Below are 26,276 nucleotides of genomic sequence, written 5' to 3' on the forward strand. Positions count from 1 at the left end.
ACTGAGCTGGTGGCACTAGCCGAGTGATCTCGGGCGTTCGGCTTCTGATCATGAGGCGCAATCCAATAGGGGTTCGAATTCCTCTGAAGAGCATGGTCGGAATTTTAATGGTCCTCAGTATTTCTGTGTTCGTGTTCTTGTAGTGTTTGCAATACGTCGAAAGGACATGAGGTGCCAGTGGCGAACAATACTCCGGTTGGGGCAATTTGTTAAAAAACAAATGTGAAAGCAAGAAACTCCCATTGCAGCTACTTGGGTTCAAATCCCGTCGCTGTAATTAGTATTTTTTCTAAATGGGAAAATAATGTTTACGTAATTGGTTTTGTAATTATGTTATTCTTTTATTATTATTATTATTATTATTATTATTATTATTATTATTATTATTATTATTATTATTATTATTATTATTATTATTATTACCACAATGGAAAGAAAAAGTAACATAGTCGAAGGTATTCATAGGAGCAGAAAAGATATAGAGTATGTCAGATGTTTCTTAGGTTTTCACATGAACACAATAATATTACATTTATGGATTTACAGATAGAATTATCATTTTATGATAACAAGAAATGGAATATTAAGATTTCTTAGCTGATAACAGTAATGCATTTTGTTTCGTCTTCTTCTAAGTAGTAAGGTGAGGTGACATCTTAAATAGGATCATTCTCGTGACTAGCGATCCCTATTGTAAGTTCGATCACTATTTGCAATTTGTGCACAGCTAGGAACAATTCCTTGGAACTCATTTTTGGCCCATACTACAACAGTAAGGATGTGTTTAGCCCTTATGTGTTCATCAGTTCTTGTCCAAACACGTTATTTGCAGACAGCTACGAAGGTTGATACGGATGACGTAATTTTGTGTTGTTGGCATTTCACCTGTAAAGGAAGTTGTCTCAACATTTAGACTTAGAGAAATTGAATATTTTTCATGTTAGTATATATCAAAAGTATCCGTTTTGCAAATTATAAAAATTTCCTGAATTGCCACAGCCAGAATCGAACTCGCATCCCCAACATTATGAAACTAACGCTTAAGCCACTACTCTAAGACATCACTGTGCTGGGAGAAGGAAAAAATGGAGCTGTAGTGAATTCAGTAATTACACACTTTTACGATCCCAGTGTAATAATGCTGAAATTTTCTGATTTCAGTCATGATAAAATAGTAAAGTATTATGCAGAAAGAATAGTCCAGAGAAGTCAACTTTCAATTGACAACTCATATGTACGGAGGCGCTGAAGTATTTTCTCGCCTCGGGCCGTTTTTTCACGGCACGGCTTTGGACAGATACTTATATTGATTGGAATCTGGTGTCTCAGGACACTGGATTACTTTTTAAGTTGATTAATTTAACGAACCTTCCTCAGTATCTTGATTCCTATTTTGACGCGTTTCACTTTTACAGTTTTTCCACTAACTCTTTAAGAACAGGGACACATGGAACACAGAAACATGGAGGACAGTAAAAATCACAAATACTATTCGCGCGTCCTTCCCTTGCCTGAAGTAAAACAACAAAATATGGTGAATATGCAATTTTTGGTCTTCCATTTTCTATGTGGTGTCAAATCCACAGTTGGAGTGGATCAAATTGATCGAGTTTTCTAAGTGGGTCAGTGGATCAACAGCATGTGACCCACTGCGACCCATCATCCACCGTGACCCACTGCGACGCACCACCCACAGTGACCCACCACTCACTATGACGCACTCCGACCCACTGAACCTTTCTGCTCACTGCATTGTAGACAGCATCTTCTGACGCGACAAAACGCCAATGAGCCACAAAATTACTCCCCAAAAATATGTTTGATCGCCCATATGTGAGATTTGTTTACATTAAGGTGTCTAAAAACACTTTAAAAAGTACAAAAAATTACCCGGAGGGGGCTCGAACCACCAACCTTATGATTACTGGGCGGGTATTGTTCCATCTTCGCCACGAAGGCGATGAAGGAGACGTCGCTTGTAAAGGGATAAATCGTTGAGATCTTTTTAATTTGGTCAATCAGAGTGCTCTTTTAACCGTACATATGAGATGATAACTATTTGGGATAAGATAAAATGCGTTCGCCATGTAATTTTATATCAAAATGATGCGTGTCTATTTACTTTATTTCATAGTTCTCCCATACTCACTTTCTAATGATTGACGATCGTTGCCATCTAAATTCATATAATTATCGCACTCAAGATTTTTCACTTCATGATGTTAAGGCAGAGGTTATTCTTGACCCCCCGAGCTCAGTCTAGGAACAATTCGTCAGGAAAAAATAATATATAATAATAACCGCATGCACATGACTGGCGATAGTTCGTGTTGGTGCCTTCGCGATTCTCCGCGACGAATTGAAGGAGCGCGAACCAAAACGAAGTCCTTGCTCCGATGCGGTGGTAACTTCAACACCCCGACGCAAGATATCTGTTTCGACTCCACGAAACCCTGCCGGCAGTGGGACACTAGCGGCAATCCTTCGAATCGTCGCTATATTGACGATCGACGTTTACCCGTAAGTGGGCCACTAGGTGTTGGCGACGTTTACGGCATGGGGTAGGTCCATGTTTCATATAGCCTCGCTGCTGAAAGGGACGTTAAACTCAAAATCAACTCAACTCAACAAAAAATACAGTGCTTTGCATCATATATCTATATATGCTTACCATGCGCTTTATAATAATTGCTGAAGCTTGTTTATAATAAGGAGCGCTTAGAGCACAGGCAATCAACCCATAAAGTTGTGAGAAAAATACACAAAATTTGATATGTAAGCTTCTGTATGTTGGTCTACGTACCTTGATTTGGGACTTTCAAATTTCATCCGTTTTTCCACAGAAAAGTATCGATAATTCAACAAGAAAATAATTAGACCATGATAATTTAATTGAAATTCATCGTAATTTTGCCCATGACAAACACATTACCATTTTATATCGTAAAGGACAGATCCATCATTATTGTAACAGAGCGGTGCTTGAGGGATTGACCGTAGAAATTCAAACTCCGATTAGTTGGAATTTGACAACCTGGTTTTATTACAAGTATAAACTCTTTAGTCGGTAGAAAAGAGGACGTGGATCATGTGTCAGAGTTGATGACGATGTGTTTTGGTGGGTCAGTGGTTCATGGTGGGTGGTGGGTCGGAGTGGGTCATGGTGGGTAGTGGGTCAGAGTGGGCCAAGGTGGGTGGTGGATCATGGGTCAGAGTGGGTCGCGGTGGGTGGTGGGTCAAGTTTTCATTGACCCACCACACCTCTGATCAAATCTGTAAAACCAAACCAAAGAGCAATATTACTACACAAAACGCTCAACATCTTAGTTATTCATGACAAAATATTGCATGATCCGAATAACTCCAGTATATCCACAAACGATCATTTGTCATATTTTACCGAAATACGTCATGACTTTCCTGATAACCTGATACTTTAAATGTCGTAAATACGCAAAGTTCATTGATCTCATCACTTATTCACTTATTCCCTTATGATCATCACAACCTTCAGGGTACTTCCCGTAGATATAGAAAGGTGAAATATAGTATCCAGGCTTGATGTAGCGTGCAAGTAAACAAATGAAAAGCAACAGGATAATATTTCCCTCCTCCAAACCCCCTAAAGTGGAGTGTGTTGATTATTCAACAAAAAGACTTGAAATCAAATCAGAAAATCCATAAAATATAAAATATGTAGCCAAGTCTCGACTTTGCAATAATAATAATAATAATAATAATAATAATAATAATAATAATAATAATAATAATAAAGGAATAACAGAATTACAAAATCAATTACGTAAACAATATCTTCCAATTAAGAAAAAAATGTCAATTCGCAGGGCCGTCACTTGTGGGGGCAGGGGGACCACTGCCCCCCCCCAGGGAAGCTCCCCGCCATTCGAGGGGTTCCCATTTTAAGACAAAATTGTCTTACTCCATATACGATACGAAAATGAAATTATAAGTGAAGCATCAAACAGGTTCACTACATTACATAAACAGAACAGCACACTAAAGGTAAATAAAACAATAATCTAAAGGTAAATAAAACAATAATGAGTCGTGGGCCCATTTCAGTAAAAAAAATGTCTACTATTAAAGGCACCAGAAAAATATATATTCGTATATTATTGACAGATTTGTCAATATTGGCCTCTTAATTAACTTGTCGTGTATGAAACGGGCCCAGAGGCGTAACTAACGACCCCGCAGACCTTGGTGTGCGGGAGATTCCAAGAATTTCAGATATCCTCTGATCTTATTGGCCGATAGAGATAGGACATCAAGAGTCATGATCTACATATAGCGGAAATTAAAGGCAACTGCTGTCGGCCCTCGTGGACGAGTGTTCTAGGGCTACGTTTTAGTAATGAAAATAGTTTTTGGCGTGGGTTCAAACCTTAACCTAGGATGTTTTAAATTTTCATAACACATTTTACATTAAAATAAGCTTGCAGTTTTACTATACGGATCCATAGTAAAAGAATAATAATAATAATAATAATAATAATAATAATAATAATAATAATAATAATAATAATAATAATAATAGTAACGGATTTAGGAGCCCCCGAGGGGTTGATTAGGTTCTGTTCTCTTGCTCAAATTTTTCTGTACATTTTACATGACCAACTTCAAACAGCTGGCTAGGGTAGCGCGCGAATATTGAAACTCTTGGGATTGGCGTAAATGCTGCCGGCTCTTCTTCTTTGGAAATTAGAAGTTACGATGAGGAAGAATAGTAGTAACGTAAATCGGGAGGAGTTAAAAACGATGAGGTAGCCTCAACTTGAAGAACGTTTCGTGATATTTTCCTCATTGAAGAAGGTCTATATAACTTGCTTTTGAGTTAAAGAAGGAAATCTCGAGTAAGTCATTGTGACACTCATAAGGAACATATTCTCATACGAGCATTAGTAGTTCGTATAGTCTTACATGCAACGATTTTAACTAGCTAAAAGTTTAGATAAAAGGTTAAGTGACGCGGTAGGTAAGTGGTTAGCGTATTGAACTTCTGTTCGGCGGGCCCGGGTTCGAATTCCGGCCAGGTTAAAACTTTTTCAAATGTTTCAATTTCAATTTCAATACATACTCAGTGTGACAAGAAAGATCTTCTCTCCTCCAGAAAGAAAAGGATGTTGGAATGAGGAGAATTGGAGAAGGTCTCTCAATGAAGGCAATCATTTACAAACTTATTTCCAGCAGTTGTTCTAGATTTGATATTTTCAGCTACTTTCAAGCCATTTCCTGATTCATGCGTGGTCAGTATTTTTATTTCTCTAAACATACAGTATATAAAGAAATAATACATTACATACACAGCAATATTAAGATAAATATATGGTGTTCTTTGGAAAACACGATCCAAACCATAGAGATTCATCTTAGAATGGAGAACTGTTTCATTAGTCACCTACTTTACAATTTTACCTGGATAAACACTTGGATCAGGGCTACCAACTGCTGTCAGTGTCGAGAAATGTTATGGGTAAGTTCCGTTGCATCTGTCTAGGCGTTCTCACAACTGCAAATTACCTGGACCCCAAGTAATGGAATTAGAGCACTTAGGGGGGGGATACTTTTGTGGTTGAGTGTACAGTGCCACAATTACCTCTGGTGGTGAAAATTGGAACTAATTTTGTTTTCTACACAATCGCTTTCTGCATGTCCCCAAATATACTCCTAAAAAGTTTGGTTGCATTCTGTAGAGTGGTCTCGTCTCCAAAGTTCTCTTAACATTGATACTTATTTTATGATAACCTGGTATTTATTTGTTCATTTAAGTATTAAGTCATGTGTTCAAAACACTTCAATCAATCTATAAATTTCTACATCGACCACTACGCAAGAAACTCTATCAATTATATCAACTATATACATTTCATAGACTAATAGAAACAATTTACAAGTACATTCCATTAGCTAAAGAAAACGGATATGAAATAATATTGTTAATAAGTAGTTCGATAATTGTACTGGAGAATTTCCAGAAAGCTCGTGGACATGATTAACATCTTAAGTTTATGCGTCCTAGTATTGAATTCAGTAGAGAACTTAGATTATTTTTACTTGGAGAAATGTTTTCCCCTGGGTAAAGTTCCTCGGGCTATCCTCTGAATGCATTCCGTATCGAATCTACAACGAAGTACTCTACTGTCAAAACATCGTGCTTTTCTATTGTTGATTTTTTTTATTAAATATGAGTAAGATTTCACTTCGTAATGTCGGTTGGTTGACCCAAACATGAGAACATTAATTAATGTATTAACTCAGGCTTCAAACAATGCCCATTTACATAAAGGTGCTAAATAAAATTACTATCAAACAGCCTTTGTATGCTTATAAGCGTAGCTTACATTACAATCTTTAAAAGAGCTGCAAAATTTGGATCAGTATGTATATACATACGCACTGATTATGTTGTGCTGCTAAGGAAAGGAACACTAATTACATGTTTAAGTGGTTTAGTAAATTCACTACATTGCCCCAGTGAATGTTAATACTTTATTGTATAATCTTGCAAATTAGTGCACTATAGCCTTGTGTCAGATATTTGAATATATTCAAATAATTGGATATATATGAAAATATTTTAAAGAAACCTTAAGTTCTATTACTCTTTTATTCTTCGTTTTATTAGCAACGTCGTGGACATTTGAAGAACATGGATTGTATCTTTCACTAAGTGGTTTCCCTACAGAGCGGCGTAGTTTCATCTAAACCGACAGACGACGTACAAACATGGCGGTCATTATTTTAAGCGCACGAGTAACATACTGAAATTCAATCGCAAATTTCGACTAGTTGGAATCATCGCATAAGCGAAAGGAAGTGGTTTCCATAATCAGCTAGCTCTGAAGTATTTTATAGTGTATATATATATATATATATATATATATATATATATATATATATATATATATATATATATATATATATATATATATATACAGGGTTATTACAAATGATTCATCAGGTTTTAAAGTCTTATAACTTCAAATATTTAATGCCCACCTGCTTGTGATAATAACCAATCGAAAGAGCAGTTTTGATTATGTCATTGCAGGTTCCATTGTGACTCACCAGGTGGCAGGGTGATCGTTTGCAAAATGGCGAACAACTAATAGAAAGCATTTTATGTGATGGAATATATGAAGACAGAATCCGTGACCACCGTGGAGCGTGCGTTCCGAAGACAGTTCAACATACAACCACCAACCCACCAAAGCATTTAGCGATGGTTATGAACAGTTTAAGAACACAGCTCCGGGCGACCACCTGTCTCGGAGGAAACAGCGGAGAGCTCGAACGTGTATGGGCTGAGCTTGACTATCGCATAGATGTTTGTCGTATTAACACGAAAAGCGCAAATAGAACATTTGTACTGATGTGTAAGAAACTTGAAAATGTCCTTTTTCAAATGATGTATCAATCATTATTTTGTATGTAATACTTAATGAAATACATTCATACAAAACTCCATGAATCATTTGTAATAACCCTGTAAGCTCGTTTATCCATTATTCTTTCGTAGTGTAAAGTTCTTATTAGCATCAGAGCCATAATATTTTAGGACTGCTTTCTAATGCCAGTTAAATATTTGTTCGGAGGCAAAATGCATATTGTCTACTTCTCTTATCAGAGTGCATATTCTCCTAGTTTAAAATACACTGAAACTCAGCAGTAATGTTCTATCATCACAAATATTTTATTGTGATGATAGAACAATATTGGAGGGAAGTCACATCGGTAAAAGCTAAAATTTTATCGGTACAAGCTAAAGATAAAAGCTTCTTATGGATTCAGAAAGCTGCAAGGTAAGCGATTAAATTAAAGTCACTGTATTTCATATACTATACACGTTAATCTCTCTACAAATGGAGGGAAATGAGAAGAATCTTGGTTCAATTTTTTGGACTTAAAACCCTCGAAGGCCATCTGGGATTTTGTGACCTGGAGTATACCCTTACTCCTAATTCTAAATCTATAGTTTCCCTCCAGCTTCATAATTTCCAGCTTTTCTTACACTCTTGAAAGATAAAGAAAAGAAATTTTCGAACCTAATCACGGTCCACTGTCCTAACCTTGTTTTTAGCCTCAGCTAGTACTGCTATGGGAATAAGCTAGGTTCTTTCTATGGGCAGAAGTGGCAAAATTGCTGTCAATGCGGCAGACAATATGTTTCTTTTCCTACGTCTATTTTACAAAATATTATATTAATTTGAGAACTGTGCTGCTGAATCGGAAGAGATTTCTCAAAGAATTAACGTTCGTTTATTTGCAGAGTTAACTTAATACATGCAAAATTAAAATTAAAATTTGTTGACACGAACCTAAACCACCGTTGCAAATATATTGCTTTGATGGGAGTGTAGAGATATATATTTTAAAAAAAAATACTTAACTATGGACTCAAATACGGGGCACGTCCACAAAATAAGTGTACTAGGGCCCTCGCGGGCAGAGGGAATTTGTTATTGCTATGTTGGTTACACTGCCGTGTAGCTTAGCTCCTACCCTTTCCAGCGAGCCCAATCACGCGTCAGTACGACCAAAACTGTGGCCACAGTAATGTCTCTCGTGAAAGATGTCGACAGTCTATAGCCAAATGGGAGATTCGCAGTGTTGTCCGTTATCTCATTGTGAAGAGAAAATCTTCGTCTGAAGTTTTTAACGAGATCACATTAGTTTATGGCGAAGGAATTATGAATCGTACGAATGTGTTTAAATAAGTATCGTGAATTTTAAAACGGTCGTACTGATGTGCAAAATGAGCAAAGGAATGGAAGACCGTCGAGTTTGACTGATTCGCGCATTCCCTTGACCTGCCACCTTCAGACTATCATCTGTTCACCTCCCTGAAGATGCACATGAGTGGAAAATAATTTTCGACTGATGAGGAAGTGAAGGTGGAGGTGAAGAATTGAGCAAAAGAAGTGGCGCCAAATTTCTTTGACCAAGGCATAAAAAAAATAGATCCCTCGTCTCACTAAATGCATCGAGAGGGATGGCTACTACTTGGAAAAATAGTTCACATGTGTACTGATGTAAAGTACACATGTGAGTTTTATTTTAAATACTTTTTTGAAACCTACAAAAATCTACTACACTTATTTTCTGGACGTGCCTCGTACAAAGAAATCTACGTGAATGAAGGGAAGTGATACTAATTCTACTGATGGTATTGCTCTTCGAACTGCAAAGCTACTTAGTGAGGATGGTAAATGTTTCCACTCAAACTTACCAAACTTATCAACTTAAAGAACGATAAGTGAATTAACAGCTTACAAATATCAAATCTGTAACTTACCAGACAAGATAGAGTAAAAGACGGGCATTCATTTAACAGTTTAGCGAGTGCTTTCTCAAGAGAAAGGCTTCCACACTGGGTTGACATTTCAAGCGCTCGTCCCAAAAATATTGTAAAGGTACTCTTTAAGAACGCACCATCACATAATGTTTTACTCTGGAAAGATAGCGATCAATGAGTATGAGTATTGGAATACCTTATTGAGGAAACATCAATTATGTTCAATCCGTCTGTTGTGTTTCTACAATGCAACTACAACAACTTATGACTAGTGTCAAACACACGTAAATAAAAACCCAATATTACTCTTTGTAATGGGTAACATCCAGTGATGCTATTCAGACGGTTCGCACTGGTATTGTTTTCAAATAGCAATATTTTGAGTTCGCAGAACCACTTGTTATACCAAGACACAAACACACACATACACGTGAGATATCAAGAATGATGCTCAGATATAAAGAATGAGAACTGGGATCATATTAATGAAATGGTGAGGGTTATTTGAATTTGAAACATCATTATTTATATTTGAAACACTATTATCAACAACTGTCAATCCATTGCTGGATTTCGCCACACCTCCTTATATTAGGATACTGTGTAAATCGCTACTAGTCATTTGTGGTATGCAGTAAAAAATGCTTTTGTCTACCTTGTATGGTCTGTTTCCTAAGGGAACTATATCTATCTACCTACCTATCCGTTTACTATCTTTATATATATATATATAGTGTAACATAAATGCATGGCCAAAAGTGACGAGGTAATTGCGGACATCAAATAAGTAAAAATGTTCCTATAAACATGGGCCCGATGCCGCTTCGTTTCCGAGATACAGAGTGTTCAAATGTCGAATCCCTTCAATGGCTCACTATGGGGAAGTGAATGGAAATCTTCAATGTTACAGGAATAATACAATCAAGTGGAAATATGCCTGTGTAAATATATTTACACTAACATAGAGAATAAAACTAATCAACATTTGAGGTCATTAGGCTGTCAGTGTTGCCAACCCAACCTGATAAAGAGTGTTATGTTTTCAAATAGCTATATATATATGTGTGTGTGTGTGTGTCTGTGTGTGTATGTGTGAGAGAGAGAACCGGTTAAAAATTAGAATAGCACCACTGTAACATTATTCAGGAAAAGGCAATGTAAAAGTAAGAAGTTAAAGAATAATGGAGAAGTCCTGCTAACGAGTAACGGTTTATCCGAACAGTTGGCAGGTATACAGCATGTAAAGTAGGATGATTTTTCATTTTATAAAAAGGGTTTCCAAGTACACCATCCATCAATACTATTAAGGTATAGAGATACTTATGAACATAATAGAAACACCTACAAAAAGTACAACTTACCAGATTAATATGGCGCTGGACTACCTTTCGCCATCAGACACTGCGACGGAATGGTGTCACAAAGTCGTAAAAAGTAGAAAGTGGAACATTACACTCCCAAAGCAGAACAACAGGCGATGGTGTGACAATGTCGCAGAAAGAAAACGCGAGCTGCAGATAGATTGGATAACCTCTAGACAAAAATTACTGACTCAGAAAGATTATCTACTCTGTAAATAAAATTACGATTGCAGAAAGTGTTTCTTCTCCGTAAATAAAACACGATTCAGAACAATTCAACGTTTGATATGATAATATACCGATAAACTTGAGAGGCGCGAAAGGGAAGATACGTATAGTCGCCAATACAAGCGCTACAGTCCCAGTGCTCCAGTGTATGCAGCAGTCGAGAGCCTAGCAGACAGCTGTCCAGTGGCGGGATTTCTTGCTGAGCCATTGCGAATTCCTTGGTAGCGTGCCGTCGTGGTTATAACATGACTGTGATACTTAGAAAATGGCCACCTCAGGACGATTTGACTAACCGCCCTACAGCCAGTGATTTTTCGTTTGAAGAGATGGGCACAATTGATATGTTGGCTTACATCCAGATAATTGAACCACCTGCTGGTTACAAGGGGAACAGGAAATCTTTTGAAAATGGCTTTACGTCAGAAATATGGTAGTTAATACCACAACCACTTCAAGTCTATTTCTTCAGATAAATTAATGTCTAAAGAGGTGAAACTCAAAGTTATAAGAAGGATTCAAGGAGACTTAAATCATTCATTGCCATGTTTTAAGATTTTTTTTTCAAAAAAAAGTACCTGTAATCTTTTTGAGTAATTCTATGTGGGAATTTGTTGATTGGTTATTTATTCAGTTATTATACAACCCTGCATGCTCCCTGTATATTTCTCCATAAATAAAAAGCCTATAAGTAAAAAGAAAAGTTCAGAAAAATAGAACTGTAAAAACTTTTTTGCTTTTATGTACTCGAATATTTTGTTATAATAGACTGAAATAGTGTGACGTCACATCCTTTTCGTTGTCATTGCGATCGCCATTTTATTTTCTAAAGAAGAAGTAGCCTAAATACCTAAAGGACCTAAATGCAAAGCGAAAACAGTGATGACATATTTCGGAATTGGAAACATTAGAGTGAACGAAACACTTATGTTTCTTTTTGAATATTTCTAATCAATGAAACTAAAAAACAGATATGGAAAAAAATATACTCATCTTTGTTCATAATCAGATTTTAACTTTAAATAATTCTGGAAATAAGTATCATAATATATGTGAACAGAATTAATGTTTAACAGTTATTTAGAATATATGCTGAACCATTCATAATTGGATATTTTCCTATTGTACTGTTTCTAAATGTTTTTTTTTAAAAAAAAATGGTAGGGAATATTAGAAAAGATCTGACCTATATTCACTGATGGTCCGGATTGAAATTTACAAAGGCTTGCATTTTCCCCCTTTCTTTTGTAATATTGTAGACAATAATATTGTGCACTTCCATTATCAAGAATGAACGTAAGGAAAGTAAATGTCCCAATAGAATTAACATCGTTCTAAAATATATTTTTAATTGTATATTTTTACAATTTTCCTTGTGCCGACAGTTTGTCAATTTGAACGTTAGGGTGATTATATTTTGTATAATTGCTTCTTAAAGTGGATTACATGATAATGACGCTTACATTAATTATTTGATTTCTACCTTATCACTTAAAGATGTGGTGCTTTTAGAAATAAGCTTCTTAAATATTACTCTTTCTTTATGAATTTTATTGATTTTCTTCGTAGTGTCCTTATTCTAAATCTGTAGCCTTTCTCACCAACTTTATCAGTCGTTACAACATGTTATAATTACAAATAAATTTACAGCCGTTGTCCTTATTTGTACTAGACTTTAAAATGCAGCATTCGCTTCACGCGTTTGTATAGAAAAAAAACATATGGCGATCACCATGGTAACGGCAAGGAAATGACGACATCACTATTTCAGTCTATTTTACTATTGCATTACTAGAATGCTTGCAGAAAGCTTTAGGATTTTTTGCAAGTCGTCGCAGAGAGTTGAAAAACGTTCTGCTTTAGGGCATTACACCATTTCGCGCCCAGTGCATCATTTAGTTTCGTAAGAGCACGAAGAAGAAAATCTACACCGGATCAGTTTCTTCAAAATGGACAACAGATTTTCAAATATGTTTAGGTCTAGGAATTGGACGATTTAGGAAAGGTGTTCAACTTCATCCCGATGTTTCTCAAACCATAATGCAATACCACCAGTTGTGTCAATGGGTGCATCGTCATCATGCAATATGACGTCTTAGCTCGGAAACAACATCTGGACCATAAAATGCACATGGACCTCTAAAATGGAAACATAATCAGAGGTAGTGACCGCACCGGTAAGCGTCAGCACAGCAGCCACTGAAAACCAGGAAATTGTGTTCAACAGCATCACAGAACTGCCTCTGTTGGTTGAGTGGAGACACTGCAGATGATATTGTAATGTCTTTTGGTAGAGACAATAATAGTCCGGGATTTAACCTTTCACCGATTTTATTATAAAATATTACAAAAATTCTTTGTAAGTACGAAGATAATAATTCAGTGTCTATCTTTCTCCCAAGTAAAGGTGAAGGAAGGAAATACTTTAGCACTGAAACTCCTCAGCTCATGATAGCCTCCAGGGATTTGGGTAAGGTAATACCCCTTCGTCCAGGGCGACCTCAGGAACAAGTGTTCTGGGTTATGCGATCAGTGATCAACTGATAATTTAGACTTCTCCTGGTCCACTTTTATAGGTGACTCCTGGGTGGTTTGTCCTTCCTAAAGTTCCGTCGTGCAGGTTTCTGTTTACTTCATATGTATCGTTTGCTTGTATTGATGGCTATAAACAATAGCAGGTGTTTTATAAATGTAAAATGTGCTCGATGAAATAGTACACATTGAAAGGTGGAGATCCTTACAATATGCTTCTTTAGACGTCCACCACACTTAAATACGGCCTGTAGTTTGAAATGAAGTGGACGATTACTACTCCGACCATATCACACGTTTCCAGTCATCAGTAGTCCACGTTGTGTGTTGGCGTCCTGATTGTCATTGTCGTCCAAGAGCACTATGGTCCATTATCAGTTGCTTCGTCCGTGCAACCCGACCTCTTATGTTCATCATGTAACTCGCGCCGGACTGTGATTGTCGACACAGGTTGTGGGAGGTACTGCTTGAGTTCCTCCGTCTCTTGCACCACAGATGCATGACGGTTGTGAGTGACAATCCGCATCAATGCTCGGCAGGACTCTCCACTGTTCCTCTTTGCCGATGTGGTTTTGCCGTGAGTTTTGTACGCCGTGATTACAATGAACACTGTTCCCCAGGACATACCCAAAACCTTGCCACTTTGGTCACGCTTGCACCACATGACGAATCATCAATTTAGTGCTTTTGGAAATCACAGAGGACGGCCATTTTACACTATCACGGTCTGCTCAGTTCACTGCAAACTTTCGTTCTACTACTCCTCGCGTAGTATTCAGACTGCCGTAACACATCACCATCAACAGCCTGGCGTTGCGGTTGAAACCTGATTGTTGTCAACCCAGATATCTGACATGTTTCCACCTTCAGGTGTTTCCATTAAATTGATAAGTATCTGTAGTCGGAAATGAAAGTCACAAGCAATACCTGAATAATATATTCTGGTGAAAAATTACAATGAACTGCTTCTCCAGATTATGAAATCAAAGAACATTACATTTGGGGCAGTTACCTAGGAAGGTGACATACTTTTAAAACTGTACGATGGGAAAGCCCAATAGTACAGGGTGAATGTATCTGGATACAGCTCAGGGTCTCACATTATGGTTAACTAACAGATCATCTTCTACAAATACTAGGTAACAGAAATGCCATCCCATAATAACTCTACTTCTTTTTTTTATCATCATCAATCATATTTGATTTTGTAAGAGACAATAGCTAGCTGCGAAAACGAAATTTATTAAACAATCTAGAACAGCATCCTAAATTACAACATGCGGCTATTTGTGAATTTGAGTTACAGTAATTGCTTATAATAATAATAAAAACAAATTACTTACCAAATGTGTATTAATCAGATTTACAATCTCATTAAGTGTTTGTTCGCTCACACCAACCTTAAGATTGTTTGTAAGCAGCAACCACGGAGGAAAATTTAATACCACTCTGAAAGTAAATAAACACAAAATAGAGTTTCCAATCACTGTGAACTTCCTTTCACATTTCGATTATTGTCATGCACAACTACAGGTAGTGGATATTGAAACTGAAATATCTACATAATGTTTACAGGGCTCACCAGAGCCATCTGGTAGTTTATATCGTATTTTTGGACAATGAGTCTCGTGTGCGAGTCCTTGGTAGTCACTGCTGAACTTATCACGAGCACGCGGTGAACTTATCACTGCGCTCCAAGATTAATGCCTGAAAATCCCTCTGCAAACGGTGAAGGACCTATATCAATCCTTCCCAAGTCGTGTTGGAGCTGTGCTGACCGCTAAAGGCGCCCCAACACCTTAACAAATACAAATTATGAATTTCTACTAGGTGTTCAATGTCCACTATCTGTATGTTCAAAGGAAAATGAAAGGAAATTTGTAGTTTTATGTCCCACAATTATGCATCGAGGCTAAGGGAGACGGTGATGACGATGAATGAACATGATGGAATGACTACAGTGGGAGAACCCCGATACAATGCACTCACACGATCTTTGTTCACCACAAAATCCAATGGGCGCGAGCTAATATCGAACCAGAGACCAAACGCACCAGAGGTGAGTGCTCTACCAAAACAAAACAAAGAGAAACTAACTTCACAACATGCATGTCCAGTACTGAATTAAAAGTCTGACAGAAGTTACGTATCTGGTAACTGTTCACCGATTGCGTATCTTTAAATGTCTTAACGACGCTACACAATATACGATGCTGCTTGCGGTCTAAAGACATAGCTGCTGAAAGCCAAGAAATCTAATTCCTAATCCATATTTAGGCTGCAAAAAAAAGTAGGAAAAAACTGTAAAAATATCCTCATAGGAATATTTTGCAACCCAATAAATGGCAGCAGGAATGAAAGTAATATCCTATCTGTGAATCCAACTACTACAAGATCAAGGTAGCAACGAAGGAAGAGATATCTGCTGTGATTTATAAACTAAATAAAAATAAATTGCTGAACTTCTTGGTTGATTAAGAACTTAACCTTCCTTTTTTACTATGGAGGCTGTATGAGACCTTGACCAATAACTTAATATGGGATACGAACCACATGAATTACCATCGGTAATCAAATTCTAGTGTTTCCACATCAAAGGCACATACGCTATCCATATGGAAACAATGGAGCTCAAATAAACTAGTGTGCTATCGAGTGAAGAAATTACGTGTTTGAACTATATATTCAAGATTGTAAAACTATCTTGTGATAAGGTAGTAAGTAGAGCAACTTAACATACGGGATTTGGTTTTCTCCCACAAGCTTTTATTATAGAAGTCTTATACAAATATACAATATAAGATCACCTAATTCTGGTCCGGATACCAATACAATGTTTTCTATTTAAGTTGTCAGGGTGAAACAGATGTCCAGGTCAATAACAACCTCAATCCATCGTAATTATTTGCATAATGTTAATGAATGTAATATGGATAGACCAGCGAGATTAGTAAAATTTAACTTACACAATCATGAAGTCAGGTTCCAGAAAGAAATATTTATTTTAAGTAATTTATTTTTCATACCTAGGCAATGTAGGTATATTTCAATTTTATCTATTTATGCCAGTTTTTTTGCAACTCTGTGCAAATGTACGCATTGCACATAGGGTAGAGCTGGGCCTGGCTACAATCAACCAGGAAAAGAGCAAAGTAACACATCTTTTTTTTTTTCCTGGTGATTATTACTTCTTAGCGTTTGCTAGCCATTCTGGACTTTGTTTGGTATCTTGGTATTTCCAGTTTTCGGTATAGTTCAGTATTTTCAATATTTTGATATCGTTCGGTATTATCCGATATTTCCGTTTTCGGTATCGTTCGGTATTCCAGTTTTTCAGTATTCAAAAAATACCGAAATCGGTTTTCAACTCGAAATACCGATCACCCGATAAAGTCTAGCATCCTTTAAGGTTGATACCCGGCAGTCCAGAGGAAAATACATTTAATCCGAATGACGCTATCAGCAACAATCCCGAGGAACTACAATGAGTTCTTACGACTGGGTGAGTACAAGTGAACAGTATAAAGGTAAGACAATTAAAATGAAAATTTTCAGTTCAACGTACCACCTGCCCTTTAGGCTAACGGAGACGGGTGATTAAGGGAGAGGATGATGATGGAAGAAGTGGTGTAATAAAAATATGGGAGGAAACGGGAGTACTTTAAGAAAACTCACGGACACGATTGTCCACCACATGGCAGGGGATCGAACCAGGGACAACACGCATCAGAGATAATCGCTCTATCACTGAGTCATCGTGTTCCCTAGGTAAAACAATTATGTGTATACTTGAAGATAACGTTATTTCATATGAAATAGTATTGGATGTAACCGTCGTATCACCAGCATGGGATGAACAGTAGATGGCCGCCTTCTTCTTTATGCGAAGTATGCTGCTGATAATGGCCATGGCTACATTGCCTTACGCACTGTCGATTTGGATGTCGCTGTTGTGGTGGTATCCATCATCAAGGAAATAGGAACTATTAAAGTATTTTGGGTTTAATTTGGTAGCGCAAAATGCCAAAGATTGATTGCCGTATATAATCTCTGTTCTCAAGTGTCACCTTAAATATGTACGAATCTTACGTTCAGTTACAGGATACGATACTATCTCTGCATTCTGTGGTACAGGTAAGAAAGAAGTTTCGAAGGCATGAACGGGCTTCACCAATTCATTTGAACGGATGCCAACAGGCAAGTCTGCAGACGTTGAGTCCCTTACGCATATACTTCAAAGATTTGTTATTTTTCTATACGATATAAACATTATACATTAACAGAATCAATGATTTTAAACGCTTCCTGTTCACCAAGAAGAATAGAGTTATAGATCACATACCATTCACAGAAAATGTATCACATCAGGGTGTGAAGAGAGCTACTTTGCAAGCCTTACTGTGAAAGTATTGTCTTGAAAAAGACTTCAAAACTCCAGCACTAGACGCTTGGGAATGGGAAAAAAGCTCAAGACGGTTACCTATTGTCTGCCAGTGTGGACAACCGTTCCATAAATTGCAAGAAGCTGTGAAGAACTGATTGCATGTGTTTGCCGAAAACAGTGTTCTTCATGCAAACGCATTATAAACGAAATACGGTGTTCGCAGTTATGTTCATGCGAAGGGCATTGTTCAAAAAACGATTTACGAAATACAATGATTAATCACTGATCGAACTGCAAAAGTTACGACTTGCATTGGAAAACAGTTACACGGTTCCTACTGATCAGAAAAAAATCTATTTCCCTGACTTTCTCTGACCTTTGGCAGGAAATTCCCTGACTTTCATGACAGGTATCGGATGACGTTGACATATAAATAAGGAATAAATAACGGTGAGTATTTATATATGAGAACATTTATTTTATAGAGACAAATAGTAATTAATTGCTCATACGTACATTCCACTTACCTCCCATAAAAATCTGAGCAACGTTCCATACTGTGATCATTAATGGTTGGTTAAGCTGAAATTGGTGTACAATTAATGTTAGAAAAAATACATTTTATAAAATTTCCGTGACTTTCCCTGATTTCCAGTCTTCTTCCCTGACCTGCACGTGAGTTATATGAGTTTTTTTCCTGACCAGTAGGAACCCTGAGTAATATAGTTAGTATTCTGGGGAATTATACAAATCAATCTATTTGTCCAAAAAGAGAAAAAATAAATTCCTTGCTAGCTGCTAATTCTACTTTGGTATCTGCGTATAGTAAAAGTATAATGCGTCAGCTCTTCGGTATGAAATGAAGGGCTTGCTGCTATTTGTTTTGATTATAGGTTTACTTCAGCAGAGTAGGATGTCACAGTATCAACGCTTCTGTGAATAATAATTTTCTATACAATGACTGGAAATTGAGACAAAATAAATAAATATATATATATAAAAAATAAATAAATAAATAAAATAAATTTAAAATGTGAGTAATAAGCTTTGAAAATAGCTTGCTTTCTAAGAACTGTCAACTTTTTCATTATTTTTATTTCATTATTATATCTGATCTCATTTCTTTTCAGCTGAGAAACATATAGTGGCAAAAAAGTTAAGTAATTAGAATACAACTAAATAATGAGATAATCAGTATACGAATACAAAAATTTTAAGAATAGTATTATTGAGTATGAAAGAAGAGATGCATTCAATATATAAGAAATCCTGCCAGCATTATGCAATGTGGGTAGTTACTTAATAAATACGAAGTGTAGTGCTTACCGGTAAGCTCATTTTTAATTATAAGTGTGACGACGGTCGGTCAAAGGCATCGATTCTTCTTCTTCTTTGTACGATTGTCTGGCACTATTTTTGGTGCTTTTGTTGGATTCAACTACCTCAAAAACATGGCCATATACAGTGTTGGGTAAGTTAGTTGTAAAAACGCTACTTACAACGCTGTAAAAACAAGTTACTTTACTTTCCCTCAAAATGTAACTTGTTACTTTTAGGTTTGAAACTTTGAATATGTAAAAATCTTATTATTTCAATTTTCCGTACTATTACTATTACTACTACCACTATTATTATTATTATTATTATTATTATTATTATTATTATTATTATTATTATTATTATTATTATTATTATTGCACATTCTAATTTTTCCCAATCATCGTAAATGTTTAGAACTGCAGGTTGATAATACCAGCGCTGCTATATCCGTTCATGTGGACAGTAACTTATTGAAAATTTGATGTTCGAACGGTAACCTGCTGTGGATTCAAATGACACATTTTTGAATTGCCGTATTTTTTTTACTTGCACATGAAATGTCACAGTTTTTGTATTGATGACAGTAGACATTATACAATCATATGAAACCAATTAATGACAGAAACAACACCCCGATTAACAGTCGCTCTGACTTTTGGACCCACATTCCCCATCAGCTGTTGGAAGTAGTTTGCATGAATTGACGAATTATATTTCTGGCTCGTTCTTCCAATCATGATATATTTTTTGGTTTATATGGTGGCTGGAATATTTGTGCTTTCAAATAAACGCAGAATTTCTCAATGGGGCGGATTTGTGGCACTTTTGGTGGATCTGGCTCTTTGCGCAAAAGCTGCACTCCATCCCGGTCCAGCAGCTGCTGCGTCCCTATTGCGTATTGAGAAGCTAAAACAGACCAAAAGATGTAATCACCGTTCGGATAGTTTTCTTTGATAAATGGGATCTCTCTTTCGAATACATTCATTTGGATATATATTTTGATTAATTGCACCCATTGATTGCATATGAAAATATGGCCGAGAATGACCTTTTCTGCTTATTGCCATCCAGATGAGTAGCTTCTATGGAAATTTAGTTTTGAACTTATATTGATTTAGGGACAGAAATGTGGCCCGATTCAAAGTACATGTTTCCACTAATATCATACCCATTCATATCGATATAGGTTTAATCATCCATTAATATGTCCCTATCATCATTAGAGGCATGAAATTCGTTCCTGGTAATTTTGTTCAGAATGGCTTTTTATTTCTTTTTTGTTTTTCACTTGCATATGGAGCATTCTTTCTTGTTTTCCTTTTGACCCCCAGCTGTAGTAACCACTTTCTCATAACATCAGGACTCACGTTTAATGAACGTGCAGCACTTGAAATGGTACATTCGTCGCTAGCGTCCATCAGTGACATAATCTCCTCTTTGATTCTTTCGTCATATTTTTTTTTTTCTTTTCTCCACTTCTCTTATTTTCATTCAAATTCCATCTTTGATCCTTTTTAATGTTCTGTACTCAGTTGCACTACTCAATTTTTCTTTTTGGAAGTTTTTCACGACTTTAGCGTCAGAGAGTTCCGCATTTCTTAGCACGAAATCTCGAACACGGGTCCGATTGACTTCCGCTTTCGACGGCTGCATGTTTCTCGCTGACTGTTTCCTCAGTTGATTCTGCCTGTAATCGCATAACAGGGGATGTAATCTATGAAACGGTGCGTATAGTAGTCTGCTCAGATGTGTGTGTCATGAGTAATGCGCGTTCAAAATAGTGTCTCATTTGAATCCCCAGCAGGTTAAAATATTTTCGTTGTCCATCTTTATAAAAACAACACCAACCAAATTAACTAGACTACCATTGCACTCGCAATTCAACCACTGAATGTATTGATTTGGAGCTGTCAAAACCTGTGAAAATATCTTCCAGGTGCTTGCAAACGTTACTTAAAAATTTGTAACGCATTACCGTTACAGTTACTTTGGAAAAAATGTAACGCGTTACTAGTGAACGTTACTTAAAAAGTAATGCATTACTTCCGTTACGTTACTCCCAAGACTGATTATATATCTACCAGTTTTATTCCCATTTAATAGCCATATTTAATTCTATAAGGTGTATTTTGGTCTTTTGAATTTCTAATTATTATTATTAGTATTACAGTTTCAAACTGCAACATCTATCAAAATAAATTGTTATTCAAGCGAAATAAGTGTGAGAAATAACTATTCAAAACAATATCTTCCCATGTAACCGCCATTTTGATAGCGTTATTACAGACTAAAAAGCGCGTGAAACTTTGGGTTTGAGACCTTTTATAGTTAGAAGTGGATGTAGTATCAGCATCCTCAAGGATATGTTCTCAGCTAGAAGTGGAATTTTCTTCCACCATACAAAACTTCACAACCGCACTAATAAAATAATGTTGGTTCTCAAGTTTGCCGGACTTCTTGTTTGAGCGATAAGTTCTACCAAAGTTGCACTTACGCATTATATACGTATATCAGAGATAGTCAATTTATAACACAGTATGGGCCAGAACAAAATCCTGTCTCTTGTCTCGATCAATTAGGGATCGAACTATGAACATGTGAAGGTAACTTGATAAAAAATTGCACTTTTTTTTTTTTTTTTTTTTTAATTAGCCAAAAGCTAGCGGCCTTACATTGCAGAATGGCCATATCAAAAGATTAAAGAAAATATATTTATCGTTAAGACTCAAGTCTCGATTTAAGTATATTATGATTACTTACTACACTCTTCCTCTTCTACGTGCAGTTAAAACAAGCAAAATAGATAATAAACCATACATGTCCTCATTTTCATTCGAAAGCCAGATAAAAGACACTCGCGGGCCGCCATTTAGCCATCACTGATCTACAGAGTTTGTCCAGGAAGTAATAGGACTGAATATTTTTTTTAAAAAATGTATTCACAATTTTGGCATATCGACTTAATAGTTTTCAAAATATGCCCCTTCTGCATCATCACAGCGTTTCCAGCGACTCTGCCAATCACTGAATGCTCCCTGGAACACAGAAATTGGAATGCTCTTCAGCTCATCGTTACGGCCTCTAGAATGGCCTAGACCGAGAAGTGGTGTCGTCCTTTCATGACCCTTTCAGTCGGGAGAAGAGGAAGAAGTCTGCAGAAGTGACATCTGAGATGTAGGGTGGGTGGGGAAGCTGTAGCATGCCACGTTTCGTCAGGAAGTCCATGACAACAAAGGCGGTGTGGATCGGCGCATTGTCGTAATGAAGTTTCCATGATCCAGCGATTGCTGGACGGATGCAGGCGACTTAGAGTTCAAAAGATTTCGCACTTTCACTAAGTTTTCTTCACTTTTTGCCGTTCAAGGGCGTGATGGCCATTGCTCATCTTCAACTTGCCTTCTTCCCTCCCGAAACAATTTGTAAAACTCAAAATCACTTGATCGACCCATGGCATCGCTCCCAAGCAGTCTTGATCATATCATGGGTCTCACTCGCAGTTTAATCCAGTTTCACGCAAAACTTCTCCGCGTAACGCTACTCTAACAAACGATTCATTGTGAGAATGACAAGGCACCTTGAAAGGGATTCACCTTAAACTCGATCTACACTCCGTGAAAGCTTGGAGACGATTGGCGACTGGTGCGCTGGTAGCTAAGATCCCCACCCTCACCCAACCAGCGCAGTAACATCCTCCTCCTTCACCACGTTTTGGCGGGGAAAAAATCAGTCCTACTACTTTCCGAACAAACCCTGTACATTATCAAGACAATAAAATATTTTTTTGCATTTGATTTCCAATTGTCTCAAATCCTGAATAAAATTAATTCTTATTAGTTAAAGAGCAATTACCTGAAGAATTGAGAATCGGTCAAGGCATTGCTATCGGAACTGTTTCCTTTATGAATTTCTAGCCACTGTTTCAAAATCCAAGGGTTATCTATGGTTGCTTCATAGTTCAAAACATGTGCTATGGCAAGTGAAAGTTCAGCATAAGAACGAACTATTCGCTTCGAATCTTCCCTAGCGGAGCACTGAAAATAGAACCAAATAAATACACTCAAGCAATGAAACTACGTGCATAAGATACAATTAATTATTAAATTAAAACGGAGAAATCATAATCACAATAATAAACACGTACACTATAAGCTCTTTCATCTCTTCCCTATTTGATGGAGAATTTGGTGAAGGAACTTATAGTATACGACTTTAGTGTTTTGTAAATATGCATTCTCTATTTCTGCTAAGCAATTTACTTTTCATTCTCGCTGCGGGAATCCTTTCATGCCATATACAGGTTGTTTCAAACATAAGGGGGGAAATTCAGAAGTGTATTTGCCAGGAGTAAATGTCGGAAAATGTTTCATTTGAAATATGAAGAATATCGAATGACGGTGAGTTGGGGAGTATTAGAGAAAATATGCAAAATGTTACTTTCCAGCCTGCACACAGGTCTCTCATCAACGTACTTGACTTTTTTCATGCGTAAACGTGCTGTAGATTGATATCGGTTAAATGTGAAGGTCAACCTTGATTCCCTATCAGGGCCCTCAAAAGTACAAACATACTCAAGACCATATGTAGGAGCAATAGTTACGAACATGCTTAGGTTAATGGTTGTAAAGCGAATGTCTTTATTCTTATCTTCCAAAGATAGTTGCTTGCGTCAGAAGCGACCGACTAACAACAGGGAGGTAGTCATTATTCCGAGGAGTGCACAGCAAGTTGTACCAATCAAGGGGATGCTGTTTGCAGCATATACTCAAATTTGCAGAAAGCGGGTACCCACTACCTGTACGGTTGGTGGATGGCGCTGCTGTGCAGGCTTGTATGTACCAGGAAATTTTCCGAAACGTCATTATTCTGATAGGAAATATTCACAAGTATTCACCGCTATTCATGTAAACATAAACATTTTTCACCTCGTGATGCTGAACGCAGAGAGCCAAGCTATACGACGTGAACCTATTTCCTAGTTGCCACGATCACCGGATTTCCCTGTGGGTTTCTACCTGAGAGGCCACTTAAAAGCATCTCTGGTGGGAAATGTGGAAAGTGCACGTAATTGCAATGCATTGTAGAAGATTGCGACACTATGTGGAATACGCCCATAATTGAGGATTGTGTTTGTTCGTTCATGCCACGTAACTCATTCTCAACATTTCTCATTTGAAAATCATGCGTAAGACTCCGTGGATCGCTCTCTGTGGGCTGTATTCAGGCAGTCACATTCTGCACATACCCTGACTTACTCTTTTAGGATCTGGTAGAAACGCATTGAAGAACATCCTCTATACATAATTCGATGCGAACGTAATTTACTACGTGGAATATATATTTGTACAAGACATGATCTTAGTTTGAAAATGCAAACACACCTGCCACTATAGAAGACAAGTTGATCGTACTCTCTGTAGACAGCATGATGTCAGAAGTTTGTATCGATGAGGAATATGATGAAGAGACATGATGAAAGGAAGACGGTCCTCACCAGTGTAATGGCGAGTTGAATGGAGGGTGATGATATTCAGCACAAAGAGTCGTATCTGTCTTCGACAGCGACGGACCATAAACCTATAGGGGAACGAAACAGCAGCGCGTCTTGCAACCGTTATACATCATCTCGAATAGGGGGAAAAATGAAATGAAATGAAATCTTTCAGTTTTACGTCCCACGGTTATGCCGGTTAGGCTAAAGGAGACGGTGATTATGAGAAATGAATGAAATGGTGGAATGAAGAAAGTGGGAGGAAACGGGAGAACTCCAAGAAAACCCACGAGCACGGTGCTTGTTCACCACAAAGTCCACACGGCGCGAGCTGGAATCAAACCAGGGACCCCAAGCACCGGAGGTGAACGCTCTACCACGGAGCCACCGCGCCGACATCGAATAGGGGGAAATATTGTACACATACCGCTCGCATCTGATTTTTACGAGAATATGACTAGTATGTATGACTAGTATGACTAGTATAGAATGGGTCCTATTCTCTGACCTTATCTTGACAGGTTGGGGAGTTCCACCTTACAACAGAACAGCACACGTCCCAATATCACAGGAACAACCCTGCGTACTCTCCTCGGCATAAGGTCCTACTCTGGCCTGCTAGGTTTCCAGACCTAAACACCATCGACCAGGTATGAGACGTGCTGGGATGATTGGTGCATGACTGCTAACCAGGCTCCAGCAACAACCATCGTTAAGTTACGCCTACGTAAACATTGTGTGTGAGATGCTATATTCCAGGTAAACATTCAGCATCTGTACTACCATCCTCTTGGTCGAACAGCCGCTCTTATTGGTTACAAGTACTATGAAGATGAAACATCCTATACAACATGTTCGGGATGTCTCATGGGTAAAATGTTGGTTAGTAGGCTCAAAAAACTTTTAAGCTTATTGATCTTGCATAAATTTTACATAATTTACTTAATCTTTTATTTATTCGTTAATTTCAGTTAATTTTTCCCAACTCCATAAAATCTTCAATGACGCACTTTGCGTCAAGATTTTTTTTGTGTGCACCCTTCAATTTTACTCCAGGTCACTTTACTAAGTAGTTGATTAATTGGAATTTAAAATCCACTTTCAAGCTATTTGAAACTGGACTTACGGCTTAGAGTAACATAGAAGTCATTCCTCGGGTTTGCATAAGAGAGTATGTACTCATCGGGAATGAAACGTTCTGGTCACGGGGTTTTGTCAAGTAAGCTTGATAATAACTGATTACCGAATTGATCTTTGATTTACGTTAAGGTTACAAAGGACGGGATGTGCTTTTTGTGTGTGCTCCTCTAAAGCACGCTGGGTTTCAATCCAGTTTAATTGCCGGATGGATCAAAAGTAACCTCGCACAGAACTGCCAACTCTCATCACATAAAATTTTACTTTAAAGAGAGGTCTATTATTGGACTACAATTAATATCAACGTATACTTGATAATGAGTTAGATTAAAAGTAGGGAACACGTCTTACAAGGTACATTCGCGAAGTGTCCCTCGGGATTCGTGTAAAATTAATTTGAATGCAAAGTCCTCCGCGGCCCAATGTGTATTGTACTAATGTTAGCGGCCCATACCGGTAATTTGCATATTTATGATACTTCATATATCCGGAATTAAATCATACACTAGTATA

The 26,276-nt window shown here is 37.3% G+C and overlaps 1 protein-coding gene across 1 annotated transcript in view; it reads right to left on the reverse strand.

Moving 5' to 3' along the window:
* The window catches only part of LOC145674059 (Fanconi anemia group A protein homolog), a 104,635-nt gene that overhangs the window by 21,933 nt on the left and 56,426 nt on the right, over positions 1 to 26,276 (reverse strand). Inside the window, exons 9-11 of the mRNA XM_081743883.1 lie at positions 22,988 to 23,169; positions 14,778 to 14,883; positions 9,317 to 9,472 (exon numbers count right to left, since the gene is read on the reverse strand). Of these exons, the coding sequence (XP_081600009.1) occupies positions 9,317 to 9,472; positions 14,778 to 14,883; positions 22,988 to 23,169 (444 nt within the window). The remainder of the gene's footprint in view (positions 1 to 9,316; positions 9,473 to 14,777; positions 14,884 to 22,987; positions 23,170 to 26,276) is intronic.

The sequence above is a fragment of the Thermobia domestica genome, chromosome 17, assembly GCF_964235325.1.
Source record: "Thermobia domestica chromosome 17, izTheDome1.hap1.1, whole genome shotgun sequence".
Classification (NCBI taxonomy): Eukaryota; Metazoa; Arthropoda; class Insecta; order Zygentoma; family Lepismatidae; genus Thermobia; species Thermobia domestica.